The sequence below is a fragment of the Blennius ocellaris genome (assembly GCF_963422515.1).
Source record: "Blennius ocellaris genome assembly, chromosome: 19".
NCBI classification, from domain to species: domain Eukaryota; kingdom Metazoa; phylum Chordata; class Actinopteri; order Blenniiformes; family Blenniidae; genus Blennius; species Blennius ocellaris.
The window spans coordinates 17264917-17292839 of record NC_137668.1 but is presented as its reverse complement, the minus strand read 5'-3'; the positions used below and the strand labels follow the sequence as shown (position 1 = coordinate 17292839).

Genomic DNA, 27923 nt, shown 5'->3' with positions numbered 1-27923 from the left:
TAAAGGGCCAGTCACATCACCGTCACATCGAAGTACACAATGCCTAGTGCAGTGTAAGCAATTGGGTGAGCGGAGAGCCAGGGCTGTGGTGTGTGGAAAATGCTAGTGGAGGCAGACAATGCAGCAGTCCGAGGCCGGACCAGCCCTCAGAGGGACAGGGGTCGCCTCACTGCGACAACAACCCCCCCCTGTCTCCCTCCCATCTTTTGCCTTTTTTTTTTGTGTACACAACCACAGGATGGGCTCTGGAAGGACGCTGAAGTTCGCTCTGTGTGAGGTGCTGCAGTTTGCAGGCTTGTGTGTGCCACTCTTCATCGTCATGCAGAGGTTCGCTGTCATCGTGGCCACAGTCAAAACATCAGCAAACCCCCCCGGAGATAGCAGCACGGCCTACTGGTTGATCGTGGCTTCCTCCATAGCTTATGTCACCTCCACCGCCCTGCTGGTCTGGGTACCCGTGAAGTACATGGTCTTCATAAAGAAGAAGTTCCTCATTGGGAGGAAGAAGTGGTGAGTGTCTCCGGCCTTTGACCTGATTGCAGGGGTTTCCAGATTCTGGGATTCATGCACAGCTCTGACTGACACCTGACCGGTTCCTTTGAGTCTGAACAGATCAGTGGCTGGTTTGAGCAGCTCTTGGCCAGGAAATACCAGGACTTGACAAGTCCATGCATCTGCACTTGTCTTCCTCCCTAACTTTTCTGCGCTTCCCTCTTTTTGTGCTCCTATCAGGAGGCCTGTGACCCTGGTATATGTGATCCTGTCCACATTACCCTGCTTTGCCTTCCTCATCGCCAGCTCTGAGGTACAACTTTCAGACGATTTGCTTCTCATTTGATGCTTATTTCTACTCTGATTGTCAATTCCAACCTGAGTGCTGCTATATTTGTAACAAGAAGCAGCCTGTATTTGTAGATCATTTGTAGTTATTTTGAGGGCGATTGTGTTTCTATTTCAAAAGAAGTGGCAGGGAACAAGTGGTACTAAGATATCTTGCGGGTGAGTGAAAATCACAGTGTGGGGCCACTATGAGTGGAACAAAGGTGATGATTTGTGAGAAACCTTTCAGTTCTCGGGGGAGGAATATCCAGCTTTATGGATAAGAAGCTACTGATAAGCAGCTTTTTTCCTCTTCCTGTCCATGTTGCCCTTGTCAAATCATCTGTCTATGAGGCACATTTTCACTTCCTCACTTGCTGCAGCCCAGGCTCTTTTCTGAAGCCTATGCTGACCTCTTGGCCCTTCCTTATCTGGTGTCTTTTACATAAGAGCAATATATTCTGCTAAGATGACCAGCTCGTCTGCTATGTTCTGTGTCCTGTTGGCACGAAGCCCTGACTCCAGCAAATACCAGAGCTGCAAGTGATGGGAGCTTGCTCAGTGCATTATTGCGGATGTAAATTGATAGTACTGATCAGAAATGAATAATTACAATAACTACTAATATGAAATGTCCATCCCACAGGTTCAGATAAATAACAACATGAAACACGATGCGTTCACAGAGCTCCCTGTGTCACTCGTCCTCTTTTCACTCATCTGTATAGACGTGGTGGAGAGGATACGCCACTGCAGACTTACTGGCCAAGGTGAGCACAACTCAAGTAGCAAATGACTCGGTGAGTGCTGCAGATACTGATTTTTTCATCGACTACTCACTCAATCACACCTTCAGCGGTCAAAGGACATGGAGAACAATTTTGCTGCACTTATCACTTGAGCATTTCACTTTACAGAAACGTTGTACTATTGCTACCGTTTCAAACAAATACCTGCTGTGATTAAAACCCACATTGCTAAATGGATTTATTGTACAATAATTTAGTCTGCATTTGAGCGCCAATATCCATTCTGTGTGTCTGTTGTATCATTGTATACTGTCATAACATCCCCACTGACTTGAACATAAATGAGGGCACAGCAAAGCATGAAAAGAGGAGGATTAAGTTCTTTTCATATTTGGCAGACTTTAAAGATGAAACTGACATAAAAATGTAACCAGAACCAACAGATATTAAAGGAAAGTTCTCTCGAACATGATGTATGTGACATAAAGTGTGAAACAGAAAGCCATAGTGAATATCAAGATCAATGCAGTAATACCTGGCATTACTAACAAGACATACTCAAGTAAGTTTTCAGCAAAAGAACAGAATCAGCTGTACTCTTTAACCTTTATTTCAAGAAAGAAGTTGATTCAGTATTATTGTAAACAAGTTATTTTTACATATCTATTTATAGTACCTAGTATCTGCCCTTCTACTTCAGTCAATTAGGTGTACATTTCAAAAATGTTGACACTGAAGGATCTAATAAGCAAAAACAAGTAGCAGATTCTGCTGGACGATCCCGTTTCATTTCCCAGCTCAAGGCGTTTCTGTGTGTAGCTTCTATATATGTATATATATGTTCATCTTGTACCTAAGTGGCTTTTGTCTGAATACTTGACCTCCCTCCAACAAGACATGCTTGTTGAGCTTAACTGGGTTTGATTGAGGTTGTGAATTGCCTGTAGGCATGAACTTGTAACAGTGTGTGATTGTGTCACTCGGCATTAGCGCTGTGACCATGATTACATAGAAGATGGATAACTGTTGAAGTAGTGGTTTTGTCTCTCTCACCTTTGGCCAAACACCAATTACATATAAAAATGTTTTATATTATCTATCTATCTATCTATCTATCTATCTATCTATCTATCTATCTATCTATCTATCTATCTATCTATCTATCTATCTATCTATCTATCTATCTATCTATCTATCTATCTATCTATCTATCTATCTATCTATCTATCTATCTATCTATCTATTTATTTGTTTATTATAATTTTTTTTCTATTTGTTTCATTTGGTCGTCTATCATCTTTGCTTTTCTTTCCTCAGCTAACGACATGGAAAGAGATGCAGACATCCCCTCCACTGTCCTGACACATGTGGAGCAGGTCACTCCTGCGAACACCATCACTCCAACTGTCCCGGGGCCAGCAGTGCCTGGGCAGGCTGTACCCACCCCTCTGCAACCGGGCGCAAACCAGCACAATGACAGGAACCAGAATGGAGCAGCAGCTCGACCGGAGACCAACGGGATAGTGCCGGGGGTACCGGGAAACCCCAGGAGGCCATTCAGCATCTCTGGAATGAGCTCCCGATCAGCAAGCACCACAGCGTACCGTCTATCTCCCTATGACTACACGGGGCCTCTGAGATTCCTGTGTGCCAGCGACGCCCGAGCCGATGTGTTTGTGGACAGTTTCATGTTCTGGATGGATACGGTGGAGATGGTCAGGGTGGCAGGTCATCCTCTGGTGTACTACTCAGGCTGGGTGTTCCCCATCTACATCTTCAGCTACCTGTCTTGTTTGCGTGTGGTGGTCATGCCGCACAGCCCACTGCTGTCCTCCCTGGGAGTGGCCCTGCAGGATTTACCCTTTTTCTTCGTGCGTGTTGGCCTGATCGCCTTCTTTGGCTTTGTCACTCCCATCCTCTACCTAATGAAGAACCTGCTGGTGTGCTTGGCCTTCATCTATTTTAACTTCATGACCAAGCTGAGGATCTTCAATACAGAGAGGATGTTCTTCTGAAGCAAAAATCTCGAGGACAAACAAAGGACAGCCTGACAACACTAGGAAATGCATTGTAGTATATTCATAGGTGGTTGCACCAGCTTTTAATAGGCTTGAACTTAATGATGTGTTCGGAAGTGAGAACGGTAAAAAAAATATTAGCCAATTAAAATGGGATGCAACTGAATTAGGTTTCCTTTTACAAAAAACTATTTTAACAAAGAAGCAGCAGGTTCTTATGTCAGTAGGAGGGTGACTTCTACCTGTCCAAACTAAATTAATGGAAAAGATTACTATTTAAGGTCAGGCATTATAAGCTCACCCTAAATCCAATTGATGTCTTAAAACAAAACAAAAAAACATTTAAAGAAATATGTTATATTGCAACCTCCTTAAAACTGCCCTATATACATCCAATTTGAAAAGTCACGTTACAACAAAATACAAAAATCTTGAAGTCATTTATTCAGCGAGCATCACAAAATCAAACACGACGTGAACCTAATACTGAAATACAGAAACGTAATGTAGTTTTATGTTCGAAACGTGTCTTTTGGAACAAACTTGCATTTGTTTCTGCACTCAGGGAAAAAAAAGCCAAGATGAAACACAACCTCTACTTTCAAAAACTGTAATGTTTTTCTATTTAAAATTCCATGCATAATATGCCTGACATCATAGAAATAATGTTTAACCAAAAAATATAAAGCAGGCAAATCTAGAATCTTCAGTAGTGTGCATGTATATTTGCGTACATTTGATATTTGAAATCCACCCATTTTTACAGGTAAGATATTTGATGAAAATGAGCAGAAGTCTTAAAAAGGTTTCTCTTTTTCCACAGCATAGCCACTGATCAAAATCTGACACATGCTTCATTTGGCTTCAGCCTTTGACTTTTGACGAATGTAATAAAAGCTGGTGCAACCTAATAGAAATGTGAATTTGCATCCACACTACATAATTACTTTAGATATCAATGATGGTAACAATTACAGGCCAAAAGGGAGCTTGTCGGCAATGGACATCATGTATAAATCGGTTGAGTTATGTATGATGACCTTAATTTAAATACTTAATGTTATTTTTACCTTTTAAGAGATCACAGATTTTTTTTTCTATCATAAAGTGCAGTGAAAATATATATTAATTATTGTAATGATTAGGTTTTTCTTTGTTTTGCTTTGGTCGTGTTATTAAATAAGCTCCTTTAAAACATGTATGTTTCATTATGTATGTCTGTAATTTCCCATGCACATGTTAGGCCTAATTGATGCACAAACAGGGTTTCTAAGTCATCATGAATGTGAATAAATAATGTGGATGCACTATCATGTAGATTGAAATGAGGCAGTTTTCACAGTTTTGACTGAAACTTTTTAACGAGTTGGTGGGGGTATTTTTTTTTACAGTTGTATTCATTTTTGACTGACAATAAATGAAAGCATATACTTGACAAGAAGAAAAGTATTTTTGTATTTTGTGTGACTTTTGTATAGTTTTAAGGTGAGACAATACAGAGGAATGGGTTGAGTGGTGCTCTCTGGTATAGTATCAGCTTCAGCCTTAATAATAATAATAATAATCAGTTGTTTTACAATAATGATCAGCTTTTGCACATTTAGTGTCACTGACCAAAAAAAAAAAAAAAAAAAAAATACAAACAGGGACTTGTGCTTTGTGAGCCATCTGGCCATTTTTGCTCCTCAGCTCGGTGGACTCTTGATTATATTAGAACAAGATGAGATCAATTCTGTTCATTAACATGATAACATTACTATACAGTGGCTATGGTTAACTGATGAGCACATAGTCAATATAATTATCATGTCACTGAATGAAATATGGAGTGTTTGTATGTTCTTCACTGTTTGTGAGTTTCTACATTTTATGAAACTTCACAGAGATCTGACAAAGTTCCCGTTCCAAGTCTTACCCATGAATCCCTGCAGTTAGTGTTTACTGATAAGAATATGAGCTGACAGAAGCATTCCACGCTCCTTTACTGTAAATGTCCAACATAGAACTCCAGGCCCCAAGAGGCAAGGTTTCCCGTCATTCCTCGACAAACAGAAATAGGTCAAAGCCCAACATGTGTCTGGGTCATATGTTGGAAGGCTTTTTAATTTGAAACGGATGCGAGAAGTCAGAACTCTTCACTTATCTTGCTGTACATCAACAGATCTGAGGGTTATTACTGGGTATTCATGCAGTTTTAAGCCTCAGTAGTCACATCAACAGTCTTTTCCCCCAATAGGAAGCAGGATTTCCTCCTGTCCTCTCCGTCCACTGACTTGTATCATCACTGCACTCCTCACCCGAAGCCTGGTAGTCCTCTTGGGAGGTACTGTCCCACAAAGAAATCCACACCATCAGCAAAACGCCGCAAACTTCATTCAGTCCTCATTCACTTTGGTGCAGAAGTCAACATCTGGTCTCTTGGATCTTTAAACAGGTGCAGAGTCAAACACAAACTGATATATCAAAACATATATTGGGGGGGAAAAACCGCAACATACATTGAAAACGATTCAAATTTCTCTTTCCACACCTTTTAGTTTTTCACAGCTTAACAATGTTGGTTCACAAATGTTCTTGCTGAATAATGTGATCAGATTGTTTCCCACTTCCTGCCTTCCTCTCCTCAGCCGAGAGGTCAGTGAAAGCTCATGGATGCTGCAGTTCTTTGACCTGCAGTGACGGCTCATGTGACAGGATGTCCATCAGAGTGATTAAGAGGGGAAGGCACCGTGTCTCTGTGTCATTGTTGCTCCATGTCACATACCTTTGAGCACATCGGACCACTCCACTACACAACTGGAAAACCCTTCTGCAGCCTTGTCCACCACTTAGTGCAACCACCACTGGAATGATAATGTCACCATGTTCACATTTTGCTGTAGTCATCTGCCTCCTGCAAGCCCTCTGCATCACTGCTGACATAGGTAAGTACCACACATCCAACTGTTGTTTCAGTGAGTAAAATGTTTGTGAAGTGTTTTAAAATCAGTCAACATAAAGCTTCTCCTGCTCTATTCCAGACAGCGGTACGTTCCTGATCTTCAACAGTGAACACAACAAGTGCATAAAGGTGGAGAGTGCCTCCTCCATCACAGCGGTTCCTTGCAATCCACATGCCAAAGAGCAGCAGTTCCGTTGGGCTTCGGAGTCCCGCATCCTCAGTATCTCCCTCAAGCTGTGTTTGGGTGCAACAGAGATCAAGGACTGGGTGAAGGTGCTCCTCTTCGAGTGCGATGAGAATAGTAAACTACAGCACTGGCAGTGCAAGAACGACACCCTCTTTGGCCTGAAAGACGAGACCCTGCACTTGAACTACGGAAACAACAATGAGAGGAACATAATGATCTTCAAAGGCTCGGGAACCTGGAGTCGCTGGAGGATATATGGCACTCAGGGTGACCTGTGCTCAAAGGGCTTTCAAGGTAGCAATTCCTACAATCACAGGAGCCGTGATGATACCATAACTGGAGTGTATTGTTAAAAAAACAACATAAAACTATTCTCTGGCGGCCTCAAAAGGTTGAGTCACGCGACAGAAACAATAGTAGTTTGCACATGTTTATGACTTGCTTAAATTGATATGAATACCTTGGGGAACTTTAAACATGATGGTTGATTTTGGCGATATCAATGAGAAAAAAATTCATATTGAACAAATCTAATTCCGAGTTGCAAAAAGATGTTACGACCACTTTTCAGATCTGAGATTGTGCAAATGTTTAAAACAATCATTTTCCAGGAAGCCAGCTTGATGAATAATAATTGCTATAAACAGCACATATTTATAAATTCATAGTTTAAAGTTTGTGGTGCTTGATAGTGGTGTGTTTTGTATGCTCATGATGTTCAAATTAACATTGCTGTAATTTAATGCTGAAACTCCACATTTCATGAATTATTATTCTTTGTGAATGCGCTGTGCAAAATGATCAACTGTCTCCTACATGTCACAATCAATGACAGTCCAGCTGATGACAATGTGCAGTTTGTGTTTGTGTGCAAATTGAGTTGTATTAATAAGTGAAGTAATGATGGCATAAGATATTTTTTATTTGCTTTGCATTAATAATTACTGACTTTAGATCATTGATCTCTATCTCCTCAGAGATTTTCACCCTCGGAGGTAATACCTTTGGAGCACCTTGTCAGTTTCCTTTCAAGTACGCAGATAAGTGGTACTCTGAATGTACAAAGATCGGACGCGCAGATGGACAACTGTGGTGTGGCACTGACCGAGATTATGACAAGGACAAAAAGTGGGGATTTTGTCCAACTAAGAGTAAGTGTCACAGCGCAAAATGACCGGTTTGCTCTTTTGGACATCAGTGTGACTTTTCACCGTTACTGCTGTCGACCCCCTCGATTATCTTGTTTCATTTTACTGAGGTCAGTGTTTACAGGTCTGGTTTCTGACCCCGCTTTACTCTGCACCACTGGTAGAACAACAGCACCACTTCCTGTCATGAGTTGTCAACACAGCCTTGTCCTTGTTTTCCTCTTTCCACGGGCACATCTTTCCCCTGACGCTGCTCTAACTCTGGAGCAGGAAAACAGCAGAAATCAGAGATAATCAGTATTAGAACACACGCTGACCTTTATTTGTCATACACGTTTAACTCAACCTGCTTTACACTACGTTCACAACTAATTTCCAGAAGTGCAATGATTGCAATGTTTTTTTTGTCTTTTCCATAATCTAGCTTCCACTGGCTGGGAGACTGATCCAGTCACAGGGGGTCAATACCAAAGGAACTTGCAGTCAGTGTTGACCTGGCATCAAGCCAGGAAGAGCTGCCAGCAGCAGGGCGCAGACCTCCTCAGCATCGTGCAGCTCCATGAGCAGTCATACATCTCAGGTACATGGCAACCCTCTCTCACATACTCATTTATTTTCACATTGTCTAAAACCTGTTGCTTCTAAATATTTGTTTTGAAACAGGGTTAGTAAATCATCTTGGGTCCCCTGTTTGGATTGGACTGAACAGCTTGACTTCTGAGACTGGATGGCAGTGGAGCAATGGGAACCCATTTAGATATTTGAACTGGGCTCCAGGTAGATGAGGATTTGGTATTGTTTGATGTGTTTGTTTTTTTTTTAGAGTTTAAGTAAATTAAATAGCCACTCATTTATTTCTTATTTTGAGTTTGCAAAATAAACTACAACCTGCATTTCCTACAGGTCATCCCTCATCAGAGCCTGGGCTCTCCTGTGCGACCCTGAATCCTGCCAAAGCTTCAAAATGGGAAACCAGCGCCTGCTCTAAGAAACTCGGCTACATTTGTCGGAGAGGAAACTCAACCAGTCTGCCTCCACCACCAAGTAGGATCTTTATTCAAAAATGACCTGAAGAGAACAAGGTGACACAAGAATGAAAGCTCAGCTGTTTTGATGTCTGCTCACAGGCAAAGAGCCCAGCTTCTGCCCCAATCATTGGATCCCTTACGCAGGAAACTGTTACTACTTGGAGAGGAGCAAAAAGATGTGGAAAGATGCTTTGGCTGCATGCCGCAAGGAGGAGGCAGATTTGGCCAGCATACACCATATAGAGGAACAAAGTTTCATTATCTCTCAATGTGGATATTGTAAGTTTACAATGATCCCAAACAATCTCCACCAAAGTATTGATAATGGTACACAGTATTATAACAGTTATGGAATTACTGATACTGTTTTTATATCTTCTCAACAAATGAAAAGTTGCATTTTGGATCAATTTAACTTGGCTTATTAGCTGTTAGAAGTCATTGTAAAGCACCCAGTGTAAAAAAACAAACAAAAAAAAAACATTAAAAAGGATCAAAACTGCTCATTGCTCTGGGTATTTCTAACCTTAGTGCCGACTGATGTCCTCTGGATCGGCCTGAATGATCAGCGGAGCCAGATGCTGTTTGAATGGTCCGATAACTCAGACGTCACGTTCACCCAGTGGCTGAGTGCTGAACCCTCTCATGCCGCCAGCATCCAAGAAGACTGTGTCCTCATCAGAGGAAAGGTAACAGCCATCACTGTGAGAAACAAATGCAAAAGGACCCACCAAAAATGTTAAGACATTAAACATCAGCTCTAATAATTACTATGTTTTCCATGCAGGATGGGAAGTGGGCAGATCACATGTGTGAGAAGACGTATGGTTATATTTGTAAGAAGAAAGGGTCCACCAAACCAGCTGAAGGAATCCAGGAGGACATCAACCCAGGATGTACAATTGTGAGTGGTGCTTTATGACAACGAATATTATTCTAAAAACAAAGCAGGAATATTACTTAATATCACAGTGTCTTCATGTTTCAGGGCTCTGTTAGGTTTGGTTCATACTGCTATAACACTGGAGTGGAAACTAAAACGTTTGAAGAAGCAAAGCAGGCATGCTCAAGGGCTAATGCTCGTCTGGTGGATGTGGGTGACAGGTATATTGATGTAATGTTTGCATGCAGAATCCACTTCATAAAAATACCATGAGCAGCTTTTTTGAACACTTAAAACAAATGTATGCTTTTGGGATGATTGCTGTGACTATATTAAGCTTTTTTGCGTTATTATAGCTTAAAAAGAGATTCATTTATAAGGAAAACCAGAGCTTTGTGAAAGAATTATCTCATAAATGTTGCTTTGCACTTTTCTGAGTCTATACTTTTTCTTGCAGATATGAGAATGCTTTCCTGGTTAGTTTGGTGGGTTTGAGGCCTGAGAAGTATTTCTGGACAGGTCTTTCCAACACAGATGACAAAAGCACTTTCAGGTGGACAACAAGAAGACAAGTCACCTTCACTCATTTCAATGCAGGCATGCCAGGTAAACTACACAAAATGACACTATTCATCCTTTCGAGACTACAATGAAAAAGATGCAACCTCAATTCCAAAAGGGTGAAATAATGTTTTGACATGTAAAAACCACAAATTAGATTTGGAAATCAAGCCATTCTATAAAGTCACAAAAATGTTTAACTTGAAAAACATACCTCAAGAAAAGTCGACAAAGCACAATGTTTACTTTTCTGAGGACAGGCTGTTGATATGATTGTGCACTGCTGTGGAGTATCGTCAAGATGAAATATGGCCAAGGATGCCATAGACACTGAAACAAAAAGGCTTTAGTTTACAGGACAAAGCATCATCTGACCACTAAACATTGTACATTTTTACTTATTGATTTCTTGAGAGACATAATTGTGCACAAAGGAGTGAGATATAAGCATCTTCCTGCTCATGGGAGAGGAGATTGGGGTTCAAAGAATATCCTTGCTATTTAACAAAAGATATTTTTGTACATTTGGTGAAAGGACAGTACATGTAGAATGAAAACATTTTGACCTCAAGGTTTATTTATGATACATGATTCCATGTTTCATAATGTATAGACCTGTTAGAAGCCTGTACAGGGGCATCACTTGTTACCACACTTGCTTTATAGTAAGAAAGTTTGACTTCCGGTTCAGGTTGGAACTGCCTTTCTGCAAGGGTTGTGTTTTGACTCTCAGGTACTGCGATTTATTCCCTACATTCCAAAAACACACATTTGTGGTTAGAGTGGTAGAGAATATCAATGGATGCATGTTAGAGTTAAAGTAGTGATGTTATACAGATTTTAAACACTTTTACATGGATCTTGTTGATCCAAAAACGTTGCATTCAAAGTTTGTTGCTCCAAATCCAGTGTTTCCTAGATTTTCATTGATTTGAAAATGTGATCATATGAGTTGCATTCAGAATCTGTTGTGTCTGTGTGAGCTGGACTGGTTCCGCCCACACATGCCCATCTTGGGAAGAGAAGGAAGTACTTCCTCTTGTGGTTCCAAATTTAAACAAGTCAGGGAGAGAGATGACTGACTTTCTTCCATTAGAAAGTGAATTTTGCATAATATGACCCTTTTAAGTAACACATTTTCCTAAAAATAAAACATACTGATTATAGTGATAATATAGTTATACATAGGGATCATTAGAATTGTTGGTTCTGTGTTTGATCATTCTAAATACTTTAAATAGTATGTCTTTCAACTCAGTTAATTACATTTTTTTTTTCTGTTTGAATTTTTTTTCAATAAAAGACAGACATCAGGGATGCGTTGCAATGACAACTGGGATTTTTGCTGGGCTTTGGGACGTCATCAGCTGCCGCAACAAAGAGAAATATATCTGCAAGAAACCGGCTGAGGGTGTGCATGTGACAACAGTTGCGCCCACCACTCTGGCCCCGAGCTGTGCATCCGGCTGGAGACCAGTCGCAAAAAGGAATGTCTGCTTCAAAGTAGGAGAAGAAACTGAACAGCGGAAGTCGTGGTGTTTGAAATACATTACACTGACCTTTTTATTAATCAAATAGCATTACAGGAACAAAAAGAGCCTCAAGAAGACTTGGCAGGAATCCAATAACTTCTGCCAGGCCATTGGAGGAAACCTGATAAGCGTTCACAGTTCGGAGGACCTGCAAAATGTGGCGTATGTTCGGAAGCACTTATACCCTGTATTGTACATCAGAATTCATGTTAAAGAAAATGAAGGTAACCTTCAGGTAATCTATGCTTGTATTTTCTAAAGATTGAGCAGAAATGAACCAGCTTGGATTGGCCTCAACTATCGTGGCATCCATGAAGGTTTTATCTGGAGTGATGGATCGCCAGTAAGTGGGACTTCACAATCACACAAAGCTTTACTATATATTTTGATTTCCCTGTCTTAATTATATGCACCCCCCCCAAAAAAATTTTTTTTTGGATTTAGTTTGCCCATGAAAACTGGGGCCATGGAGAACCAAACAACCACAATAACAATGAACATTGTGCAGAGGTCTATAATTACTACGGACAACATTGGAATGATGCACACTGTGAGAAATACAATAATTGGATCTGCCAGATACGCAAAGGTAACACTGACAGTAACAGTCCGTACAGAGAAGTTCTTGCTAATATATTCTGTTAGATTAAAGAATTTACCTGTTTTTTTGGGGGTGTGTGTACTGTGATTCTTGTGTTTTCAGGTGTAGAGCCCAAACCTGAGCCTGTAATTGTGGAGACAGGTAGGTTTCAGTGTGCGCTATTTATTACAGTAAAATAATTTCTGTTATTCAATGAGTAACACAATGCTAATTTGTTGATTCATAATACAAGACTGACAATAAATGGATTGCATGAGACTGCATGTGAAATGTTTTTGGTTTCCTGAAGATAAAACCCAATAATTCTGGATAGTTTTGTTTATCATTGCAGTGGCAAAAGAACAGCACTGTGGATGTGCCATAAATGACCCCTAACAGCTCTTTTCTCCTTACAGTCTATAACACTACAACGGATGGATGGATCATATATAATGACACACAATATTACATCAACAATGAAAATCAGCCAATGGAACCTGCCCGGGCCTATTGCAAGAAAAACTTTGGTGATCTTGCCATCATCACAGGAGAAAGTGAAAGGAGGTTTCTTTGGAAACAGGCAAGAAAAACCAATGCGTAATCAAAATGTATCACCATGGTGCAAGCATTCAAAAATCCTGTGTGCAAACGTTTGACTTCCAAGTATTTGATATCTTGTCTTTCAAATAGATATCTAGAGGCTCGGAAAGACAGTACTACATTGGCTTGACAGTGAACCTGGATAAATCATTTAGGTAAATCAAAGTACAATGTTTGAGCACGATATTAGAAGCGCCGGGAAAAATCATTGATAAATGTATTCAGAAATCTCATAATATTGAGGTGTCATTCATTTCCTCATTGTATTTACAGCTGGCTAGATGGGACTCCGGTGACGTATACTGCATGGGAGAACAACGAGCCTAACTTTGCAAACAACGATGAAAACTGCGTCACTATATACAAGAGCATGGGTCAGTCTAATGCAAGGCTCAGTTTGTTTGTTCAGTTCATGATTTCAAAATTCTAAATTTTCATAAATTCTGCTTGTTTAGGATTCTGGAATGATATTAACTGTGGCCTCGCATTACCCTCCATTTGCAAAAGAAGCATCCATTCAATCAATACAACAATGGCCCCAACCACAGTTCCTACGGGAGGATGTGCACCAGAGTGGTTGTCCTTCCAAAGTAAGGTAATAATAAATAAATATCTAATTACATGTATTCATGACTTGTAAGTCCTTTTTCTAGAAAAGTTCCTCCTCCCATATTGATTTGGAATTCTCTCTCTAATTGAAAATTACTGGTGTGTTGTTATTCCAAATCAAACTATAACTTCCTCCTTTTGACACAGTGCTACAAAGTAGTCACAGGCAAAGACAATGACAACTGGCAGAACGCAAGGAAATACTGCCACAACCAGGGAGGAAATCTGGTTTCTATCCTGAATGAAAAAGAGCAAGGTGACCGATGTGCAGTGGCGTAAAATCACCTCCATTTTAATTTATATTTTATTTTACCAAACACTTATTCTTCTGTCTTTTTTCCCCCATTATCATCTCATAATTTTTTTTCTTTGTAGCATTCCTAACAACACAGCTACTCCACTACAATCAAGACTTTTGGATTGGCATGAATGACATCAACTGGGAGATGCACTTTGTGTGGACAGACGGCAGAGGCATTACATACGTCAACTGGGCCAAAGGGCAACCGGCGTCAGCACCTGACCATGGCTATTTTATGGAAGAGGTTATTTTTCACTCTATTATTAATACTTCTGGTAGGGTCACCCAGAACAATGGCGATTGGTGGCCACGTAGTCTATGTGTACTGGTCAGGCACAAATCGAACAAGCTGTGGAGGAGCTGTACATTGTTTATGTGGTGTGAGGGAAGGCTCTGGTCTACCAAAGTAAAGTAAAGTAAAGTAAAGTAAAGTAAAGTAAAGTAAAGTAAAGTAAAGTAAATATCTATGTCCAACAAATTGGGACTTTATTTCTTGCCACTGTGACTAAGCACAAAAGAAGCTGGATGAACATTTATAACTATCTTATTTTGTTTATTTCCACATTTTAGAGTTTGCGGGTTATTCAAGAGGCAGCAGCAACGACATGTTCAAATTTGTTACCATGAAACTATTGATGGGTTTTAAATACTCAAAATAATACAAAGTTGATGATTAATTAATAAGACACCAATGGCATTATGCTGTCCTGAATAATGAATAATTCATTTGTAGGTAAGTAGTTAAAGGAGGCACATTAGAAACTAAATTTCTAAAATATAAACGATGGTGTGAAATTTGGTGGAAGACTTACAAAGTCTGCACAAAGTTTCAAAAAAGCAAGTAACTTTAATGAAAGTCATGAAATTCCATGATGCCAGGGGAGCTGATGTACCTTTCTCTGTCTGACAGTTTTATGACTGTGTGATGATGGTGGGGAGTGTCTCAAAAATAAAGGGGCACTGGAAGGTGGAGGACTGCACCTCGAAACTTGGTTTCATCTGTAAAAGAAACAATGGTGAGTGACATTTGTTTTTTTTTATCAGTCACTGATAGAATCAATTTCGTGTCGAGCTTCATGAAAATCCTCTAATGTGTTGCATATATTCAGATCCACAGATTGCAGTGGCACCCACCACTGTGTTACCAAATGCCTTCTACAAGTTTGGCAATGACTCCTACAAACTGGTGGCTCAGAAGATGAGATGGGATGAAGCTCGGAGGCAGTGCCAAGCAGATGATGCTGATCTGGCCAGTGTCTTGAACCCTGCAACCCAAGCTTACATCACACTGCAGATTTCTAAGCACAATCACTCTGTTTGGATTGGTCTCAACAACAATGTGGTAAGGAATCTACTTTAATATATCTCTTGAAAAACAGTGAAAACAACCAGACAGTTTCATAACTTTAGAGGAAAAAAAAACTTCTGTAGCTACTTCTCACTGATTTTGTTTAGCTGTGTTATTGAATATCACATGACACTACTTCGTATCCGGCTTTATGCATATTTTCATCAGAAACGTCTATTTCCAGACTGGGGGTCGCTTCAAGTGGGTTGATAACTGGCTCCTGTCTTTCACCAAATGGGGCAGAAATGAGCCCAGAAACAACTACGGCTGTGTTTACATAGATGTGGACAAACAATGGAAGACTGCTCCGTGTACCAACACTCACTATGCTCTTTGCAAAAAATCACCAGGTCAGACCATTTCTGGACTTACAGGTTTTGCACTGTATATTACCAGTAAGCATTCTGAGCCCAATATTTTGAAGACTGACATGCAATCTTGGGCCTCTTTTTCAGACGCAGCTCCAACTGAACCCCCACAGCTTCCTGGCAGATGTCCAGACTCAAAAGATCACAGCTGGATACCTTTCAGAGGCCATTGTTATTCATTTTTCCCCTCAGAATCAGCCAGTTGGCCCTATGCTTCAGTGGAATGTCTAAAATTCGGTAAAATATTATGAATTCCAATTTTAGCTATTAGCTAATACTATTGTGTGTAAACTGTAACATTGCACTATTGTGGCTGCTCTTCTCAGGCGCTGCTCTACTCAGCATTCAGGACCCTGTAGAGGGTCTGTTCATACAGCAGAACCTGGAGGTTCTGCAGGATGAGGTTAAAGTGTTATGGATTGGCATGTACAAGTCCAATGATGGTGAGCACATAATGTGAAATCCAGCTTGAGGGCCTATAAAAGAACTTTAAAAGTTCCCGCTGTTGGTCAGTTATTCATGTGGCTCATGGATTGGAATGCTGTGAGTGATCGACAGAGTCAATGAAGATTTTTTTGGTTTTTGTTCTTCAGATGACTGGATGTGGATCGATAACACCGTTGTAGACTATACCAACTGGAAAAACGACAATCCAAAGTCAGAGAAGTGTGTGAGCATAATTTCTGACAGCGGACAGTGGAGTACGCAAAGCTGTAGGAGATACGCAGCCTACATTTGCAAAAAACCAAAAGGTAAGCTCAATCATTAGGGAGTTGGATTTAAGTAAAATGAGCAGTTTAAAGGCAGTTGGTCGGGATGCCATACCTGTGGCGGCATGATACCTTGGCGAGAGGGTGGAGCGCAATTTAAAATATGGCTTGAAGAGTGAAAAGGAGTGCGCTTGTACTGATCTTGAAGAACAAGGGTGATACGTGAAGGTGTAAAAATTGCAAAGGTACAGAGTTGATCTGAGTACTTGTTGAAACCAGTCTGAGGCAAATGAAATGTAGTGTGAGAAAGTAATGAAACCTGCAGTAATGCACGGTTAGACAACAGTAGCACTATCTCAAAGGCAGGGGCTTGATGTGAAGATAAAGAGATTCTCTTTGGAAAGTAACAGAAAACAGGATGTCAAAGCTTGAATAGTTTAGACATTAGGCTTAAGAATGAAGATCAATTAGCTTAACTTTGGTTTTATTTCTTATTTGTTTTTCAGTTATCACTCCGACAGAAAAACCTCCAGCTGTTGGTATGTTCAAGAAAGTTATCCAATTTTAACATTGCAAATGAAAGCTTGGCCACTGATAATGTTGATGTCTGCTTTGCTTCCTCAGCACAAATGAAAGAGCCTTCGCATGGCTCTGCTGGCATCCCTGTAGCGGTGGTACTGATCGTGATCGCTTTAGTTGGACTTGGTGCCTTCCTCCTCTTCCGCAAACGAATACCAACCCCCGTCCTGGGAGAAAGCACTTTTGACAACAATTTGTACTTCAACAATCCAATTCGAGCTCCTGTAGACACCAAAGGTCTGGTGGCCAACATCGAGCAAAATGAGCAAGCATAGAGGGACGGGTTGATAAACAATGCAAGCAGGTCAAATAATATCAGCAGATCATATCAACTTTTTTTTGGGGGGGGGGTCACTTTACTGGGAAACTGGGTCTCACACAAACCCTGTGGTGTTTTTCTTTTTGTTTGTTTTGTTTTTGTTTTTTTTTAATTGAATTGATAAACTGATTATGTTCTGTGGAAACGTTGTCTAATAATTGATATAGACTCGAGCACAAACTGAGTATTTGGGATAAGATGTTCTTTGTATACAAAAACACATCAAGACAGTTTGTGGGATGTGTACAGATATTTAGTTTTTTTACTTTTAGCAATGAGTTTAACCAGCATCATTTACATGATACGAATCAGAAGATGTCCTTAAAGGCAGTTTGGCAGATCTTTCTCAACCAAGTTGTTATTTTTTTCTGCTCGGGTCTTTGATACTGTAAATAAATGTCCCGTAAATAATGATACAGTTACATTGTCCTGTTTTCATTATTATCCTTTCATATTTTCATGTCATAAATCAAAACCAAAACAATTTGATGCACGGACCCCCATGACCCATTAACATGATGCTTATTGTGAAAATACAAAAGGTGCAGATGTCATAATTCACAATATAACACATTTCACATGTTGTGCTGTGTATGTGTGTGTGTTTAGGGGTAATAGTGTGAGATAGAGTTGGTAGCTCATTTTACATTTCTTTAAAATACATTTATTTGCTTTTTGTCTGCTGGTGATATATATGCAACAATGTGAGGATGACATAGGTTGTCTTTAACGTTATATATTCACTGCATAGGAATTCCGTGTATGACCCAATAAAATGCAACGTGTTGTCACATAAAAGACCAAACAAAATTTATATGAAAATTAAATGAATACCTTTTTGAGAAATTTTGGCAGCAAAAGGGTATTTTTCAGTGCAAACTCCAGGTAAAAGAGTACAAAGAATCCTGTACAAAAGCAAAACAATTAAGGTCAACAGAAAATCTGTTTATCAAGGGAATTCTTTTTTTTATGTATTACCCTATAAAACCCAGCCATTCAATCACCTCTACCAAAGGCTGCCCCCCCCTTCCTCCATCACCTCATTGTTGAAAATGAGGCAGCGCTCTCCATGGAAACCACAGTCCTCTAAGGCTGTCGCAGCTAATCCTCGGGAGCTTACTCAATTCTTACTTCTCGTAAGAGGGCTTTATGAACAACACTGATGCCCAAGAATTCTCCCCAAGCGAGCGTTGCGTCTTCTGTTTATCCGCCGGGAAAACCTTCATCTCAGAGGGAAAACAAATCTAGTTAAAGCACCGGAGAGGGGAGCACGGCAGGCCTGTTTCTTCTGGTAAGCTTTCTTTTTTTTTTTTTTTTTTTAATCGGTTCTATTGCAGGTGTTACTGTAGCTTTCAGGATTTTTCTGCAATCATTATGTCCTCTCATTGCTGGCTTGAATCGACCTGCGGGGTGTGGGAGGATGCTGGGAAGCATGTTCTGCTTTGTATGATTGATCCTTGATGACTCAGAGATCACGCACAATTAGGCAACCGTCGATTTAAGCGTCACAAGTGATTTATTCATGTCAGCGTATGAACATACTCAGAAATGCTTCCATTCCTCCTGATGCTAAAAAAAGGAGACTGCTTTGATTGACACACTGTAAGGAAAATGAGTGTTTTAAGTCAAGGCATTTTCTAAACTGACATTACATAAAGGGTGCTTTATACATCCCCACTGTACAAATTACTTCGAGATAGTTCATTTTAGATGAGTAGCTCTGTCTCCAGCTTCACGACATTATACAACTTATCCCTTCTCTCCAGTTTTCCTTACTACTAATGATTTTCTCTGTAGTCTCCCCCTTCGTGCCCCCTTCTCCCTGCCCCTGTGCTCTCTCTCCCTTGCCTGCAATAATCCTTTTGTTGTGGACTGAGGGGCCCAGGCTTTGGCTGACCATTCGGCACAGTAAGGGCTGCTTCAGTTGAAGAGTGCCGGGCGAGTCCTCGTGTCCCCCAGCACATCAGCGGTGCCTATTATTAACGCCTCCCTCAGCAAGAACACATTGCTGCTCTCCTTTTAGAGAAGCTTCTCCGTTCTCCATGATCATTTACCTTAATGTAAATTCCTCTCTCGATTCTATTTTTAGCCTATATTTTTTGTGTATCACCTCCTTGCGGATTCAGTCCTTCAGACAGTGTCGGGAACTGGAGAAACAGCCCTGGTAGCAACATGCACTTCAGGAACAGCGCTCCACGTCTGCTTCTGCTGCTGCTACATTTATGTCTGCTTCTGAGAGGGCTGGAGGTGAAAGGGCAGGACCAGGGGTACCTGCAGGAGGCTCTCAGAGCCCTGGATTTGCCCGTGGGGATGAGCAACGCGGTGAAGCTCCAGACGAACAGGACGAGGGACCTGATCAGCACGCTGCTGCAGGCAGTGCACTGTGCAGAGCAGACGGGTACATCACAGGACACGTGTGAGAAGGTAAGGCCCACCCCAGTGCTGTCACTTAGCTGACAATATATTATAACTTCTATAATCTTATTTTTATTAAGTGTTTGTCCTGTTCTGTATCCTGGAGGCATGCTTGTTATGGCAGGAATGTGTGTGAATGTTGAGGCTTAAGTTCTTGACCTGTATAAGGCATTCATGCTGAGTGGCTAGACATCCTTAAGTTTGACACAATAAACTCCAGACAGTGGATTTAGAGGTACTAAACGCAGGCGGACTGACAATAAGAGTTTGCATTTGTTAAGCCACGAAATTGTAAAAGTAATGAATTGAAATAGCAATCTTTTATATTTCGTCCCTGTTCACGGAATAAGCATGTTTTTTTTTTTTTTTTCTTAAATTGAAGACTGCTCACCCACTCTCCTAACCTTGGTTGATTTGTGCGTGGGTGTAATTGGGCTTGTGTTCAAGTCACCACAACACTAACAGCACCATGAAACCTTTTCCAAGAAGCATGGTACAGTGTGTGCAGAAAGAAAACAGACCTTTTATCAAGCTGACCCATTCTGCACCTCATGCTGACTGAACGTCTATGCTAAACGTTCAAGTTTGTCTGAAAGTCAATATTCACAGCTTTCTGTTTTGAGGTCCAACTGAATCCGTCTTGCTCTTTTTTCCAAATGGTCTTTCTGATTTTGCAGTGCCTGACATCTGATACTGTCCTCTCTGTGCTTGAGGACAAAGGGAAGGCTTCCTTAACAGAAGAGGACTATATAAGGATGTCAACCGTTTTACTATACTATATAATTAATCTCCAAGACCTGTGTGTGTCGAACGTTGCTCCCCGTCCCTCCTCATCCTCCTCATCTGGGAACTTCCAGTTCTACGTATTGGCCCTCACCAACCTACATCCAGCGGAGGACAGCCAATTCCTTTCTTCAAGTGAAACAGAAAGTATTCTCCAGCTCATCAACCAGCACTATGACCCCTCCAATGGGAATACAGCATCGGATTTGCAAGTGAGGGACTGTTTTCTCACGGGCTTGTCCCGTCATCACAGACGTGCTCCTGTATATAAATATTCCATCCATGATTCCACAGTGTATTGATGCAGCTCATCTACTAGAAAGCGTTGACGTTACGGGGAGTTCAGGTGCCGGGGAATCCACGGTGCCCAAAGTGGCTGCAGCGGTCGTCAGCCACATTCTGCGGGGTCACTGCTTCCAACGAACCAACCTCCCGTCACCTGCCTTCTTTACAGACTACATCTTTCAATCTTTAAACAGAACAAGTAATCTACAGATTTTTGGTAAGTTCGGGAAAACATGTTGCAGCTAATATAGAAATCCCACCTCATCACAGTTCCACACACAAATTGGAAAACTGACGATTGCATGCAGTGATTTGATCCACTATTTTCTGACCATTATAAATCTATTGACTCTGTTTACTGCTGTAGTTGTACAAGCAGCCAATTTTACACTTGAAATCTGATTAAGATTAATTTTGTGCATTTCACGTCGATGGTTTAGTAGTTATTACAACATTAGGTCTTCATCATGTTACCATTTATCCGGCCACCATTGGGTGCTGCTTCCTCATCCCCTCATGTAGTATGAAAAATGGACTCAGGCTCAGTTTAAATGATGCAAGAAGTCATGTGAAATATTTAAAGAGGTTAGAAAAAATAAACATATAATTACACTTTGCTGAATTTCACCCAATGCTATTATATCATCACCGTTTCTTTGCTTAGACTTAGAGGAGCTGCTTCATCAGCTGGGAGTAGGACGAGAAGGGAAAACGCACTCTCACAGGAGGAGGCGGAGCATCACAAGCAATTCCAAGAAGTTGGCCGTGCATGCGCTTGAAGACTGCAACCATGATTCTGAGGGAAAAGGCAGAGATTGGGCACAGGTAAGACTGAAATAAATGACTGGTATAGCCTGGAGAAACACTAACGTACATGGCGGCGAACTACATGCAGGTACAGTGGCTCTTGACTTGAAAAGCCTCCCACTCATCTTCACATTTATCTGTTTTCTTTGATTCCAATCAGGTGTGTTTTTCAGCCAATCAGTTGGTGGATATTTTTGCTCTGGATCCTCATTTGCCAATTTCCAAGGAGCACTTCAGACATATTTGCCCAGCCATCATTCAGCAGTTGCTAGGCAATGCCTGCAAATCCGCAGAGCAAAAACCAAGAGGATCTCTACCCACTGCTGTGGAGAGTAAGAAATCTTACTCCATTGCTTCGCTCCACAAACAGAAATACATATAGAAATTAGGGGAGGACTTTTTCCTTTGAATATTATATTTTAGTACATTTTAGGACGCTGTGTGAAAACAAAGAGAACAATGGTTAAGAAATAACACATAATCTTTGAATAAATTAAGATCTTAATTCAAATTAATTTGTAGATCACATATTAAAACTAGCTTTTAAATTAACTTGAAATAACTACTTTTCCATTGAAATTTAGTCATGTAAGTTATTCTGTAAAGTACCAAACATATCCAGATTATTATTTTTATTCTTAATATAATGAGCACAGTTTTAAATTTCATTACAAATTCAGTTAAAATCGATTTACTTTTGAAGACATTTTAAGAAGATAGTTCCTTTATTTGGTTCACTTAGGACATAGACCACATACAGTGCTTTTGAAGCTCATGGCTGTCTCTTTTTTCCCAGAGTATGGCTACAGCACAGCTGCTGTGCTGCTCATCACAGTGGGCTCTATGTTCGGTATCTGCTTGATCTTCTTCAACTCCTGTCAGGAAACCTACTCCCTCATCCTGCAGCTGTTTGTGGGCCTGGCAGTGGGAACCCTCTCTGGAGATGCTCTCCTGCACCTCATACCTCAGGTACAAAGACACCGCGCTATAAATCGAAAGCTATCGACGGTACACTGCTCAGAAAAAGCGTTAGGATGTTCAGCTTTCGGGCGAAATTTCAGGATGAACCTAAAATGCACAATAACCTTTACTTTAATGTGACCCTCTCTAAACTTTTCAATGCACATGTCTGTTTGACTGTTTGACATCATGAGAGCAAGACAACAACTTACAAGTGATCAACAGCACCTCGCCACTAACGCTTCAAACAGGATGTTCCCAGACAGAAGTCTGAATTAAAGTGTAATCAGCAGGTTGAACATAGAGGCTGGATATTTACTATTTTTGTTGTGGTATATCCACCACTGTTCTTGGCTTGTGTTTCAATTTGATTTGTTGAGATGAGAAAATCACAATTTTATGCTTAAATGCCCTGCTTTCATGATATAATTTCAGTGCCGCGTGAATTTCTTACATTTTCCATAGATTTCTCCCTAAAGCCAAATATCAATAACTTTGTGTGTGACTCGAGTGTGAATTACTTTTGTTCCTTTTCATTGGTTTTGCAGATCCTTGGCCTCCACGATTTCACTCATAGTCATGATGATGACATTGGAGATAAGGAGTATCTCTGGAAGATTCTGGGCATCATAGCTGGAATCTATGGCTTTTTCCTTATTGAAAGAATATTTGCCTTTTTAATTCCTTCCCATAGCCACGTAAGATTTCTCTTTTTTTATGCTCACCTTTGTATTAGCACAGAGTATAGATATAGTGACTGTTGAGGAAGTGATGTTTGTCATGACTGTGCATGATGAGAAACAGCAGCATCATGACTTTCTTTTGTGTGCAGGGTCACTTCAGTGACCTGTCGTCAGAGCTGAGCTGCAATGGTCATTCACAGAGGGGCAAGTCAATCTCCACCATACAGCTGGTGAGTCTTATCAGAACCAACACTGAGCTCTGATATTTTTTTTCTAAAATGTTCTTGGCAGAAAGCCTTGATTCCTGTCATCATTTGTGCCATTTACTTAAGTGATAACGAAGTCCATAGGGACGGTGACAAGACAGTTCTTGGAAATTGACCATCAAACCACGTTGCACCACACATGTGCACTTTTACAGAAAGTGCACATGAGAGGAAGTAAGGGTTTAAAGCTGAAGTGAACACATTTGTCTCACTTGTGTTAGTGTTATTTTGATGTTATGCTCATTTTGAATGACGTGAAACCAAGTGTTTTAAATATTTCATTGAAGTCCATCCAGTTATTATTGCTAAGACTTCAGATGTACAGGTTTGATTTCATGCTGGGATTTTCAGAAGCTGTGCATTTCTTTAATTCTTCACTATGTTGGAGCTATATGTTTCTTGACAAGATTGAGTTATTCTGAAGCATGGGCCTGTTTCACTGGCTTAAAGGAACCTTTTTTTTTTATTTATTCATTTCAGGTATGTGCCATTTAATACATTTTGTGCAATCACGTACATATCTAATAGTTCTATACACACACATACATCCAAAAATATATACACAATTTGATGGTAATAAATAAATAATATCTTAAGAAAGTATAGTTATAAAAACAATATAGAATTTCCATTTAATTTGACCAACTTATGAACATACATACATACAAACACACACATATACATATCTCATATATCCGATTAACATGCCTGAAAACTAAACAGGTAACTTTTTACTGTTCTTGGTTAACAATGCATCCGGCAAGTATTCACAGTGCTTTATTATCAAATTACTGAAACTTTCATAAATTTAAGAGTCACATTTATCACCTCAAAGATAAAAGTAACATTAAATAACAGATGACGTAGCGTATTTACATATACTTCAGTGAAGGTTACAGGGAGCCACTAAAGAGGGGCATGTGGCTTCAGTGCAGTCGGTGGCTGACCTGTGACACTTTGGCCCTATTCGGGTTTATGTTTCATTCAGCCCAATAATGCCTTCAGTCATATAAAGGGAACTGCTTATGTGACAAGTTTAAAGACTGTGCAACACATTGGCATGATTTTGACCCAATTATCTTCCATCCAAAACTTTTGGGCAAACAGGCAGTAGTATTAATCCAGTGAAATCCACATAAACCGTTCTGGCATTGCTCTTACATAACAGATAAAGAGGAGTGGTGTGGGAGGGGGTAAAGGAACAGAGCATGTAGGATGTTGGAGTATGAGAAACATTGAATCATTCAGAAAGCACTTCACGCTTGTGTTGAATCATGTACATACAGTGCATACCTAATTGGTTGAACACTTTGGTCTTGAAGATGGGTGTGAAAGAGCAAGACCTTTCCATTTAAGGCAACATTCCTAGTCAGAGAACATAAACCTTTTGTTTGTCTCTTTACGTTGGATTACCAATGATTGAATCAAAGGTGAATATTGTTTGAATCTGTGTTGTAAATAGTTATGTATATATGTATATGTACATATGCTCTATCCTGCAGGGACCAGTGGATGACTTGGAGTGTACAGAAATATCTCCTGAACATACAAGTATACAGAGGCCTTCACAGCAGAGTAAGCTAAACTGCCTCTTCAGAAAGTGCTGCACATTGGTCTGCACACAGATGAACATGTTGTACTATCTAATCAGTTGCCGGGCACCACAAAGCAATTGTCACGGTCTGCCGGTGAGCTCCGACAACACAGACTCCCTTTGTGTTCCCAGGACAAGGGGTTCCTCTGCTGGCTGTGATGGTAATCGTTGGAGACAGTCTTCATAATTTTGCAGATGGCCTGGTCGTCGGTGCGGCTTTCTCCTCTTCGGTCGAAACCGGCATGGCGACCACCGTCGCCATCCTGTGCCATGAGATCCCACATGAGATGGGTGAGCGGGTCACAGTGTTTACTTTTGAGATGATTTTGTTCCTTTGGCTGCTGAAAGACAACAATCTCCTCTTCTCTGCTTCTTGTCTTGAAGGAGACTTTGCCGTCCTGCTCAGTTCAGGACTCTCAGTGAAGACCGCTGTGCTCATGAACTTTCTCAGCGCACTGACAGCCTTCATGGGGCTTTATATTGGACTCTTTGTATCTTCCGAGACAGAGGTCCAGCAGTGGATTTTTTCCGTCACTGCTGGGATCTTTCTCTACTTGTCGCTTGTAGAAATGGTAAGCAACACATCTACAGTAACGTGGCCTTGTCACTGTGGCCATTTGGTCTTTTCGCAGTGTTATATGAACAATGTTTCCACTCGTTTTTTTTTTTTTGCTTTCTTTCCTTTCTTTCCTTAGCTTCCAGAGATGAGCCGAGTGAAGACTGAACGACCATGCCTCATGTTTCTCCTCCAGAACCTCGGCCTCCTGTTGGGTTGGACCTGTCTTTTGTTGCTCGCGCTCTTTGAACATGAACTCAAATTCTAAGCAAAGCACACATCTCCCCAGACAAGGCTGAACATAAGCCAACATTGACATGTTTTAGGGTGTTTAATTTTTTTTCCATTGACAAGTAATTGTTGTTAGTTACACATCGATGAATATTAAAGCATCATGTTGTAACACAGAATTATTGTTTGTTAGTGTTTCATGAGGTTGTAGTCTCTAGAATAATACCATGTATATGTTAAACAAAGCCTCTTTTTTTTTTTTACCGGTGATGATTTATTTTTCTGTTATGTATGACTAGTGCCTGTATCTGGACACTAAATGTCTAGTTTGCCAGCAGCACAGCTGAAACTGTTGCTCTGTGAAATGTTCATGTTGCCTCAGACAATCAAATTGATTCAGTATTGTCAAGTATTGTAAAACTACTTATTTTACATTTGTTGTAAATCTATTTTTTGTTATCACCTTCAAACCGATGAAAAATTAATTTTATAATCATCACATTCATATGGAGATTTGTTGATTTTTGTACTTTGTTGGTTTGGGTGTCACTTTAAATATGTGTAATATTCATATGATTTAAAATATATCATGTCAAAGAACTGTGACATTTCAAAGAATCTCAAAGGACATTAGAGACTGTGCTTGAATATCTCATGTTAATTAAATTACTGAAGGGATCTTCTGTTGTCTCCAAACTGTCTGTGAGGTAGTAATCAATCTGTGGTGTGAGTCTGGCACATAACCAAACATGGACAAGTGCAAAAAACTCCCACTATCTCAAATTGTCTGATTTAAGATGCTTACATTGCTCAACAACCAGTAGATTTGCAAAAAAGTTAGTAACTACACAAATGTATATTCTATTTATACACACTAATTTATAGTATTTGGTGGACATTTATTGCCTACCTTAGTACCAGATGTTGCCATAACATTGGATAGTCTGATTCTCCTTTAAGCAGTAAAACCACATGATTCATGAATCACTGTCCTCTCTGATCTCAGAGAGGAATATTACCTGATGTAATTTGCCGACCCGCAAAATGGCTTTTTAATGCTAGTTGAGTTTCTTTTTGTTTTTTATCATTCTGAGAAACTCTACAAAAGGAGCAGCCAATCTTGTGTCCTGTGACAAACTGTGGATTTATTTATTTATTTTTTAGTAGGATTTAGACAAAGTTGATCTTTTTCCCCATATGATTAAAGTAATCATTTAAAATGTGTTAAAATGATCGATCTTGATTGGGAAAAATCATTTATCTGCCCATCTTCAGTACAGCTTTATCAATAGTGAGACGGGTGAGTGAGCAATCCCAGCTCACTATGGACGAAGGCAGCAAGCAAGCACACATCCACACCAAGAGTGACCAGTCAATGTGAAATGCATGTTTTTTTTTTCCCCATTCAGGGAAAAATAGAAACTCCTCACAACGTCCCCAAATAAACTCAAACTGAAGATATTCTTGCTGTGAGGTGAGAGTGCAAGCAAAATGACTACCATCTGGCCCCGTTGAGTCAATATTTAATCCATATTTAATTAGTTTCTCTCAGTCATGCAATCCTCTAGTCTGCTGAGGTCAAAAACCCTTAATACTTCAAAGAATGCATTTTCTGTTATACGTATAAAATTACACAAAGTAGTGACTTCCAGGAAAGTTACATAATGCTGAGAGATATTATTAGGAGATTTCAACCCATAAAGTTGAACATGACCGACATCAGATTCTCAAAGAAGTGTACAAAACCAAATGGAGCAAATGGGTAAATGAGAAAGTCTAACATCAGGTACAAAACAGGCACTAAAAGCTTTTAGTCAGGCATAAGCTGTTCTCTAATAGGTTATTTATGGAGGTCCGATTTGAAAACCGTTGTTCTGCTTCAGCCTCTCATCTCAGAGGAATTGTTCTTTGTTTTTTGAGGCCTCTCTGTGATCCAATATGAGGGCACTTCCACCCACCTGAGCTACTTGTTCTTCTCATCCACCAACCTGGATGACTAACGCTCGTTGCCGTGCAAGACAGAAATGCGGCAGCGATCCGACCCACACAGAGCACACGCTCTT

The 27923-nt window shown here is 40.3% G+C and overlaps 2 protein-coding genes across 2 annotated transcripts; both read left to right on the top strand.

Annotated features, from left to right (window-relative positions):
* Window positions 1-238: 238 nt before the first annotated feature.
* On the top strand, window positions 239-17671 carry LOC308143944 (macrophage mannose receptor 1-like; the record flags this gene model as incomplete). Its single annotated transcript, XM_080514899.1, is given in 34 exon segments — window positions 239-510; window positions 733-805; window positions 1466-1589; window positions 2886-3409; window positions 6607-6609; window positions 6612-7008; window positions 7692-7865; window positions 8287-8442; window positions 8526-8639; window positions 8766-8906; window positions 8990-9169; window positions 9422-9579; window positions 9678-9794; window positions 9879-9994; window positions 10231-10379; window positions 11638-11837; window positions 11913-12028; window positions 12128-12209; window positions 12311-12455; window positions 12570-12608; window positions 12863-13026; window positions 13137-13201; window positions 13320-13420; window positions 13502-13641; window positions 13803-13911; window positions 14031-14200; window positions 14867-14972; window positions 15066-15298; window positions 15489-15654; window positions 15760-15909; window positions 15999-16115; window positions 16266-16424; window positions 16889-16921; window positions 17007-17671. Coding segments are annotated over 34 exon segments (5223 nt in total). The 3' UTR covers window positions 17237-17671.
* Window positions 17672-19452: 1781 nt separating this feature from the next.
* On the top strand, window positions 19453-25897 carry LOC308143880 (zinc transporter ZIP12-like; the record flags this gene model as incomplete). Its single annotated transcript, XM_080514822.1, has 12 exons — window positions 19453-19704; window positions 20373-20690; window positions 20773-20980; window positions 21428-21588; window positions 21731-21902; window positions 22367-22539; window positions 23079-23228; window positions 23363-23443; window positions 24982-25054; window positions 25206-25364; window positions 25458-25645; window positions 25769-25897. The coding sequence occupies 12 exons, from the start codon at window positions 19453-19455 to the stop codon at window positions 25895-25897; spliced, it is 2064 nt and encodes a 687-aa protein (XP_080370948.1).
* Window positions 25898-27923: the final 2026 nt, after the last annotated feature.